General features: G+C 38.6%; 1 protein-coding gene across 6 annotated transcripts in view; it reads right to left on the bottom strand.

Moving 5' to 3' along the window:
* Positions 1 to 4,342: 4,342 nt before the first annotated feature.
* agrn (agrin) overlaps positions 4,343 to 10,290 on the bottom strand; it is a 531,414-nt gene continuing 525,466 nt past the window's right edge. For all 6 annotated transcript variants that reach the window (XM_087980308.1, XM_087980309.1, XM_087980310.1 and 3 more), the window contains 2 exons: positions 9,984 to 10,087; positions 4,343 to 7,278 (listed from right to left, as the gene is read on the bottom strand). In XM_087980308.1, the coding sequence (XP_087836434.1) occupies positions 7,121 to 7,278; positions 9,984 to 10,087 (262 nt within the window). In that variant the 3' untranslated portion in view covers positions 4,343 to 7,120. The remainder of the gene's footprint in view (positions 7,279 to 9,983; positions 10,088 to 10,290) is intronic.

The following is a 10,290-nucleotide window of genomic DNA, read 5'->3' as shown; positions in this document are numbered from 1 at the left end:
CATGATCATGGATAGTGGGGTGGCAATGTGATATGGATTACTCCCATTGTAGTACATGTTGAGAATATTTCCAGCATACAGTAGTCCATTTTCAGACACAGTCTGTTTTGGGACACCAACTAAACTGAAAATAGACTCATTGTATCAATAATAGTCGTGCTAGAGGTGCTGCTAAATTGTTGAAAAATGGGTAATTTAGAGAAGTGACCCATCACCAGCATATAATTTTCCATGTGCAATGTGAATGGATCAGTCTTTTGTCCAAAGAGTGGATGAAAAATCATGTGGATGTAAGGCTCCCTACTCTGTAGGAGCTGATACTTTTGGCATGTCCCTCATATACTCACAAGGTATTGAAAACTCTGAATCATCTCCAGCCAGTACTCATGTGCTATCTATCATGTGCATTCAGTACTCTATATAACATGGATATGATATCACAACAGAATGCTTTTGAGATTAGGACTTGTCTTGGAATACCATGGACAAAATGAACAAATCTTCTCAGGTGCTTTTTTTTTAAACACTTTCAGACCACCCCCGGAACATGATGTTTGCATCTGTTGCAGTTGCTCATCTTTGGTGATTACTACTTGTAACTATTCACACTGGTTCTGGCTAAAGTGGAACAGATCAATCTTAAGAACATCTTCAACTTCGTGAGCATGTCTCTTAAAAGTATACTGACAGTGAGACATAACAGAACAGACAGAATATTGCACAACCAATATGTAAATACATGGGACATCCTCATTTAATGTCCAGTTTTCTGGAGCTGCCTTGCAGTGTGCAACATTTGAATGATCATAACAACTTGGAACATTGAGACATATGCTTTCGGAGCAAGAGTATATCATTCTAACCTTCAAACCTGCTTTGCCATTCAATAAGATCATAATTGATCTGCTTGTAGTCCCAAACCTGCTTTCCTGTCTATCAAAAATCTAACAAAACCTGATAACATTCAGTGACTGATCTCTACTTTTTTCTAAGGAGAATTCCACATAGTAATGATTCACTGGGTGAAATGAACTCTCATCATCTCTGTTTTAAAAGTAAGACTTCTTAACAAAGCTTGATCCTGACTTCTAGCATCCCCTGCAATGGAAACATCCTATCGGAATCCACCTTGTCAAGTCCCCTCAGGAGCTGGCAAGTTTGAATAAGATCACCCTCTCATTCTTCTGAACAAGTGGATAAATGCTCAACTTGTTCAACCTTGCTTCGCAAACTAAGCCTTTCATCTTGGGAATATATCAAACATAAGAACATCTGAATTAGGAGCAGGAGGCCATTCAACCCCTTGCTCATCATTCAATAAGATCATGGCTGATCTGATTATAACCTTGAATCCCTGTTCTTGTCTATCACGATAACCTTCTACTTCCTCGCTTATCAAGATTCTATCTATTTTCGCTTTAAAATATTCTCAGACTCTACTTCCACCATTTTTTCAAGAAGAGTTTCAGATACTCATGACACTCAGAAGAAAAAAAATCACCTGATCTTTAATGGGTGACCCAGACTTCTAAACAGTGCAGCCGATAAAAGGAAGCATTTTCTCCACATGTGGACACTTTTGATTTTCTAAGTATCCTGCTGTATCCTCTGTAACACTCGCAATTTCTCTGTGACAAATGCTCAGCTAACTGGTCTGTAATTTCCACTTTCTATCTCCCACCTTTCTGAAATAAAGTTGCCATATTAGTTATATTCCAATCTGCTAGAACTTTTACAGAATCTTCGGCATTTTAGATGATTATAATGCCTCAATACCTGCAAGTATGGTTTTTGGTAGATCTGCCCAACCTCTTTCACCTTGGCTGATAGCCCTAGTTTTTATGATGCTCAATACATCTGAGAAACACCGGAATGACTATAATAAACAATGTTCTCAAGCCTTGAAAGAAAAATTTCACCACTTAGTTTACTTAATGGCACCATGTAGCACAAATGTGCAAGAGTACTCCATGCTATAACAATTTGAAAAACCATGCAAAAGCCACATGGAGGGAAGTTGCTATTTCCGATTATCCCTGACTTTCAGGACCTTATCTTCTGAACTTCCCTAGAACATAAAATCCATTAAGTGTAAAAATCAATTCTGTTCCTCCAAGCCATTCAGAGATGCCTCCTCTCTATCTGTCAGTCCCCTTTCACAGCCACCACCTGATGTCAATACATCAACGTGTCCTTTCTGCTGGTTCAATAAAGCTCTTTGTTCAAGCTGCTCCCACTCAATACAAAACCAGGAAGATGGTCCTCACCTATAGAACCTTTTAACCAATAAAGATCTAGATGGATCCAAAGGTATGGGGAGAAAATGGGAAAATTGCATTGAGATAGAGAATCAGCCATGATCATATTGTTTGGTGGAGAAAGCCTGGGGGAGTTGAATGGCTTATTAATTAACCCAGTTTCTATATTTCTATGAAACGTAAGGAGTGTTTTTTTAAATTGCTGCATACTTAATGCCAAAGGTTAAATTTAATCTGGTGAAGTTGTGTTTTAATAAGCATGCATTATGTGCTGATGCATTAAAATGGGATTCCTGCCACTTGACACTGGGAAGCACAATCTCCAGGCAATCTAATAACCAGCTTTCATTACATCAGGAAGATGACACTTTGCCCCTTGTTCAATTAAATGCTCTCACCCACTTAGTTACTCACTCCCAGGACCTTCATGAGATACCCCATAGTGTGGAGTTACCACTGGGCCACTATGTTCGTCTGTTGAGAGAGCAGCACAAAGGTAATAATAAGCCTAATGTTACATGCTGGAATGTCAATGATGTAAATGGGTTTCTAACAGCCAGGGAGATTTGTTATCCTCTGACCAGAGACAATCTCCCCACAAATATATGATAGTTGTGGAACCAGTGCCATTGTATAGACAATTTCATTGAACCTTCCAAACCAAACAAGTCAAGCATATGTTTTCCCAGGACTGTATTGTTGTATTATGATTTAGAGGCAGCATTCGTGAAAAGTAGAGCTCAAACGTAAGATTGGTAGGAGAGTTTTGAGGAACCCACTACACATTTTAATAACATTGAATTTGGAGTGTGATGCCTCTGTTCTTTTTGTGAATTGCAAACTCAATAATAGGTTTTGTGTAATCATACTGGAATAATGTATTTTGATTTTGCCAATTACTCATGTTGGTTTGTGCAACACAACGTTGTTAAAAGCTTGATTCTGTGCTTTGTACACTGTGTCCATATTTTCTCTGGTGTTAAATTAACAAAACAAATTAGAACACAAAAGCAGTCCAATAAATATCACTTTAACCTGACATAATGAGAGTAACATGAAGATGCATATTATCGTATATAGACTATTGTTTGAATATATTTAGTAGCATACTGTTTACCTTAATTGCCCAGTTCACCTGGTTCATTTTGCTACTCAAAATGTACATATGCCAACAAAATGAAATTGGCTGTGATTAATTCTATCATCACATTATCTTCACATATACGCATTAAGTATTCAGCTGGTTTACTGAATTGAGTTCCCACAGACATTGGCTCATTTACTGATAAATGTTGAACCTATTACTTCATGTGTGGTTTTGAGATGATAGCTTCTCATCTTTTACTGTAAGCATACTGTATTGTTAGCGCTAAATGTATAAACAGTATTCTTTTAACTCTATTAACCAAATACGTTAGGCGACTGTATAACTTCTGCAATCATTTACTTTGACAGCAATACTGGCAGTATTACATTGTGCCAATTGTAAAGTGATTAGCTCTTTAGTTTTTCTACAATGTACTGACCTCTAAACCTACAGCTGGGAAGCTAGCAAAGAACAAAATAGTAAGTAAAGAGCACTTTCATAATCGAGGTATAAGTGGATAATCTGCTCTGAGGAGGTGAATAAATGGGTAATGGCTTATGACCTTTTACAAGCTTTTTGTTTATTAAAAGAACAGTGAACACTCAAGGTTTATGGACATTGTGGAGAGACCCAGCAAGTAGAAGAAAGTGATAATTTGTAGGTATGGTGCCTAACTCTGAATCATTGTTACTATACAGTTTGTCAGACCATCATAAATCTGTGAACACTCAGCACCTTTGGTGAAAATGACCAACATTTCAGGCCAAATTAATTGCCAACTCCATTTCTCATTCCACAGATAATGCCTGACCTTTTGAGCATGTCCAGCGCTTTGTTTCTTTTTATTTCAGATTTCCTGTAACTGCAGTATTTCGGTTTTTGGAGGCAATTCCATTGGGAGAGGATCAGAAAATTTCTCAAGACCAGCAACACACATTTAATAATTCATTAAAGATCACTTTCCACACTAACAGGAAAAAGAAATTAAAATTATTCGGAAGTTTTACCACTTTATTTCATGATGATTGGACAAAAGACACGAGTAATAAAGTTAGTAATGGTTACATCATGCTGATCATATACTGTGCACTGTCCTTACAGATTAATTACAGCAGTTTACAATGGTCATGTACCTGAAAAAACACTGTATGGAAACACATAAATAAATCAGCATTTCTCTTCTTTTTAAAAAAAAAGGGCTTGAATATTTTTACACTAGAGTTAAAACACCAGCAGTAAAACATCAAATAAAAATAAGTGCACAATACAAGGTGTGCACGGTGAGGCTCACCAGAAGATTGGTGAACTTGGCATTTAAGGCATTTCTAAAGCCCCCCTTTCTCACAAACATTTCTGAATTCAAGACACAGCATTTTGGAATGTTTCTGCTTATGTTCTAATTCTTCAATTCCCTTGTTGGAAAAAAAAACACACGCAAGTTCACTTAATTGACCTCCTCAAAACCAGTGACCAGCATTCCAAAGTTGTCTGCTCACTTGCAGTCTGCAGCAATGATGAGGTAAGCATTAAAAGAACAACAGACAACAGACTGCATTCCTCACCAGTCATTGCAAAGGGCCAGAGATTACGTTAAAATAAAAGTTGTGACATTAAAAATGACCGAAACCATGACAACTACAAAGTCTAAATACTGGCCTAAAAGTTGACAATATCACACAGTGACAGCGAGAACTTATTTTCTTTGCATGTGATCTAGATGCCTTTCACAGAGTAATAAAACAGCACACTAACAGCAGCACCACCCACGTAAATGTCAGAAAGGCATTCCTCATTTCCTCTGTTGTGGTCACCTCTGTTTGACCACCTTGCAGTGATTTTATTTTGGTGGTTGTCACATTCCAATTCCCAGTGATACAGTGCCCCTTTCTATTCCTAACTGTGCTCTTTTCAGCTATCTCCTCACAGGTTTATAGAATGATATGTATTTGAATGTTATATAATATAAAGAAATTCTGTGAATACACATTAGTTGTTAAGGCTGAATTAAAAAAAAGACACCTTCTGTGGATTTTTAAAAAAAAGTCAGGTGATAGGGCCAGAAATAAAATAATTGACACCACTGAATAATGCCGATGACAAAAATATAACAATCTGAATCAATGCACATTGCAGAGACCAAATTTTACAGCAGTCTAGACACATTTATGGCCACTCATGCCACTTGCAAAATCCTTGGCATATTTCATGAAAGCGAAGCTCATTTTCTGCAAACCTTTTCCAACAGCCCATTGTAATTTTAATTTAGCTACTGGGCATGGATTTACAGCAGTAAACTTCCCACCTGCGCCCATGTACTTTCCATTGGTCAAGTCTGCAGGTGGAGCACATTACAGCAAGCAGCAGCTAAGGAGAAAATTATATTATGGGACTGGCTCAGTAGCATGCCACATGTAATACAAAGCTCTTGGGTTTTTTTTTTGAGTGTGATCGCCAACTGGACATCAGTCTTTCTTCATTAAATTTAAAACGTAGGCATATTTTTCCCTGTCCATGACCATTAGAAAAAAATGGACCACCAGCAGGCCACATGCAATCTCACAAGTGTTAAGTGAAAGGTATCTGTTACATATTGGTCCATAGTACATACACTATACACAGTGGGCATCAAAAGCGGGAGATTATTTCTGCATGTGGCAAATTGTAACACCTAAACAGTTTGAGTCTTTACATACAAAAATATAGACAAATGGAAAAACAAATTCAGGAAATTATATCAGCTTGATTCCATATTGAGTTTCAAGTGCCAGTTAATGAAATGCAATAAAGATTCCCTTGGTTTCTAGAATCTCAGCACAGAACCAGGGGTTACCTCTTATGCAGAGTGAATGAACACTGCATGTTTGGGGAAAAAACTTCTTTCTTGACGGAGAGGAAGAAGCAAGCTCCTTATGCTAATGAAAACATTTGATAGTTGAGAAACGTTGCATTAGCAGATTTTATCTCAATGATATTTTGTTTTCTTTTCAGAAGCTACAAAATAATCAAGAGATTCTATTTATTTCCTTTTGATTGCAAACCAAAACATCTGAACTTTGATGATTGAAAAGCAGCCGTATTTATGAGATTCTGTTGTGAAGTACAGGTTTTTAAAACTTAAAATGATTTAGAACTACCTAAAAAGTCCAGAGCAATCGAAGGTGTGCTGCCTTGACTTGGGAATATTGAAAGTAAATTTATTTTAAAAAAAAAAGGTGACATGCAAAGCTCTTTCCATCTAGCTGTACATCATTTTGTCTGATGACTTCATATCTTTTATAAGAGGGATATAGCATTTTCCCAAAACAACACGTGTTGGCTAGTTCAGTGTTGCAATATATTTAATCCTTGAAGTATTACACAATTAAACATAAACAACACAAATTATTAAAAGCAGAGAAACAAAGACAGTCGACGCTTATTGTGTCTCACAATTTGATGTGAAGGGTCAAATCTGAGAAAATACATTGGCCAGATAGTAAATACTACAGATTTAAGTCTTCTAGTTGCCTTAAATAAGAAGAGCCTAACCACAAGTTCTTAGATTATGAAGCAGAATGATTCAAAGAAGGCAGCGGGTACTATCAGCACCAAATTTCACAGGTTCAAGTATGACTGAATTAACTGTGTACAGTGTAGTTGTAGCCTAGGACGTTTTGATCGTTTGGTTCGCTTGTGAGATCAGCTTGATATACTGCAACAAAACATTTTCAATATAAAAAGCAATAAAAGTATACAAAAATAGAAAATAATTACAGCAATAGGCATGGCCTGTTCATTATTTGGCTGGACAGTGTAATATTGTGGGATTATTCAAGGCGTCTTCTACTAGTTGAAGTTCCTGACGATCAATGATTACATCCTTTATGCAGCCTATGAAACCAGTGCTGTAGGCCTTTGGCAATCTGTTTCCAAGTGCTAGCTTCTCAATTCCACCTGGAAAAAATGGGAACAATTATCGGTGAGAATTGTGCACAGCACGCTCCACAAAACTAAAAGCTTTACATGGTATGCATTGCCATTCCAAGCACTTTTGCTGAAGGCAGAACCCACTGAATTAATGGACATATTGCATTACAGGCCTAAGAACTCTTGGTACTAATGACACAGATCAATTCAGTTGAATTCTGATTAATGTATAATATAGCTAGTGTGTTAAAATGGGTTATGCTTAGCTCAGGATGTCAGAAGACTGCATGTTTTAAAAAATGCATTTACTTTGGAAGCTGTAAGAAATTGTTTGTTCAGCACATTTACAACCGTAATTGTCAATTGCACTTTGAAACTGGCACATCTTCAATCCATGTCAATTCTTTGCACAGGAAACTCCATGGAGCAATTAAGAAAGGAAATTGAGTCACCAGTATAGACGATATTAATAAGTGTGTATACGGACTAAATTCAAAGAGAAAATCTATGGTACTCGATAAGGATTTAACTCCATATATTTAACTCCATATATTTTTACATGTTTTCTCTTCCTAGTGGAACATGAAGGCCTGAATCCTACTATATTTAGGCCAAGCATCAATTTTATCAAGTTTCACAAAGGGTTTCTCTTCATGGGGCCTATTGAGAATTCTCGCCACATCATCTCACTCATTAACCACCTACTGTGCTCCCATGACACTCCTCTTGTGCAATGTTAGCCCAGGTCCCTATTCGCCACAGTCAAAAGAACTCACCAGTCACTAGATATCCTGGAATATGCTGATCTGCATCTCTGGCACCCACGCCACCTTAAACTTCAGCCAAAAATCTGGCCAAATGTTGGCATTGACATTTATTGATATAACCAGCAATATAATGGTGCAGAATCTCCACACACATAGCAGGCATGACAGACACTTCCTGGACGCACATAGCTCCACTTTCTTGTCCTCATCATTATCTAACCACCAGGCCACACAGCTTATCTTCTTTAGCCACATCCCATCTTACCACTGCCCTCTAAGTCATCATTACTGTGCCCCAGTGCGCACTGGAGACCAGCATCTTATTATTGTACATGGGCCATCACATACAAACATTCGGGTAATTCCAAAGAGAGCGTTTATTTCTTCATCAAAAGCAAACACTGGCAAAACAAACAGAGCATGCAGTTCAACTCCACAACTCAAAACAAATGTATGATGATCAACAACTATTCTACAGTCCACAATTTCCTGCTACACCCAGCTCTCATCTACTGGGACTGCGTATCAGTCGGTCCTGTTTGTCTTGTAACACCTGCTGCAGATCTGTCATGAACAAGGACAGTTTCTTTCCTCCTCCTCAGAAGATGACACCCATTCTCCATGTTCCGCAGTATCCGGTACATCGCACCTTTGCCTGCTCCAATGTCCTCCGTCTCATTGTCTGCCCTCTGTAGAATGCAGCATACTATGACGATAGAGTGCATTTGGTCCAAGGTATTTTTTCAGATCCACACCCCTCCCTTCCCCACTCCCCCTCCACTGACTGACTCAAGCATTCAAAGTGTTCCTAATGCCTGCTCCATCATTGCCACTGTCATTAGATCATGATGCTCATCGGAAGAGCCAGCACAGGCAGCCTGGGCCAAATGGCCTTCAGCTGGCCATGACAATAGAAGTAACAATTCTGTGATTACTGCATGCAAAGTGCCTGGGCAGCAGCATTGGAATGCTAGTTGTCGCTGCTTCCCAAAGTGCACCTTTCAAGTGCAGCATTGGTAAAATGAGGGTTCTGAGAACCTGGTGGGTGTCAGATGCCCACATCCATGGACACAGTGTGTGTGCAGCTTGTGTCCATGCAGCTTCTCTGAGACATTGTTGTCGGATGTCAAAGATAGTGGCCTGGAGGAGTTTGCAATGAGCTGAAATTACCAGGTACTCACTCTGGCTTTCATGTCAGGAATTACTGATGTCTCATTTCTTCATGCTGGGTGCTCGGAAAGGAAGCTGCTGATTAATGAGGTAAGACTCATTGTTCATGAAGCTGCCAACCAGCTATAATCCCCATGAAGAGGCATCTCATTGCTTCCCGATGAGAATCTTGTCTTGACGCTCCCAACTCTGTCTGAAAATTCAATAATTCAATCCTGACATGAAGAAAGGACTCATCTGATTTCTCCCAGATTTTTGCTATAGCCCACGTCGCTCATGGCACTATGAAAATCTATCCTAAATGTTCACAACAGAGTTTAAAACAATTTTTTTAAAATAAAGAGCTGGTGCAAATAAAGCACAAAGCTAAAGCAAACCAGAATTCCTAGCCCCAAACAGTATTACTCCACAACTTCCCACTCAGATTAGCTTCTGAACCCTTAAACACACAAGCCTGTCAACTCATTCACAGAACTCACGCACTCTGGTAAATAAGCCTTTGCTTTGCCTTTTGAACTTAGGATCACTTAAAACAGAAATTAGCTCTGTTCCAAGAACATTAACCTGGCATCCCCTGTTGACTTGGTGAGTTTATTTAGTGACTAGCTGAATCAGATAGGCCATAAGGTCATTAGCTCAGATCCTGATCCTCAAATTAGTAGTTGTGACAGGAGGTGGTTGGTACAGGTTGACTTTAAAGTGATTCACGTGAACAAAGCTACATGCCTTGCCATCCAAATACTCTAAACGTTTATACTAGAATTGTAAACACTGCTCATGATGGTTCCAACTTACCAAGCCAGAGAGCGCCATCAGTATCCAACTGTGTGGCACCAATAGGAGAAGAACCAGTGACAGGGGCTTCATTTCCCACCTGCAGAGTCCCATATCTGTGTATCCTGTTGGGTAACCAGAGCAAGGAGACGGGCACTGATTTGAGTAACTGAAATAATACTGAAGACCCCTCATGACAAACTACTGATACCAACAATATAAACTTGCAAAAGGCAAAATCTGACCATCCCACTGGAATACTAAATCTTAGATCTTAGATATATGAGGGTGGAAAGTAGAATTCATGATATTAAGGAAGAATACTTAT

The sequence above is a fragment of the Chiloscyllium plagiosum genome, unplaced genomic scaffold, assembly GCF_037043375.1.
Source record: "Chiloscyllium plagiosum isolate Xiang-an unplaced genomic scaffold, Cpla_swu_hap1 HiC_scaffold_37, whole genome shotgun sequence".
Taxonomy (NCBI): Eukaryota; Metazoa; Chordata; class Chondrichthyes; order Orectolobiformes; family Hemiscylliidae; genus Chiloscyllium; species Chiloscyllium plagiosum.
This window is presented reverse-complemented; position numbering and strand designations above follow the sequence as displayed.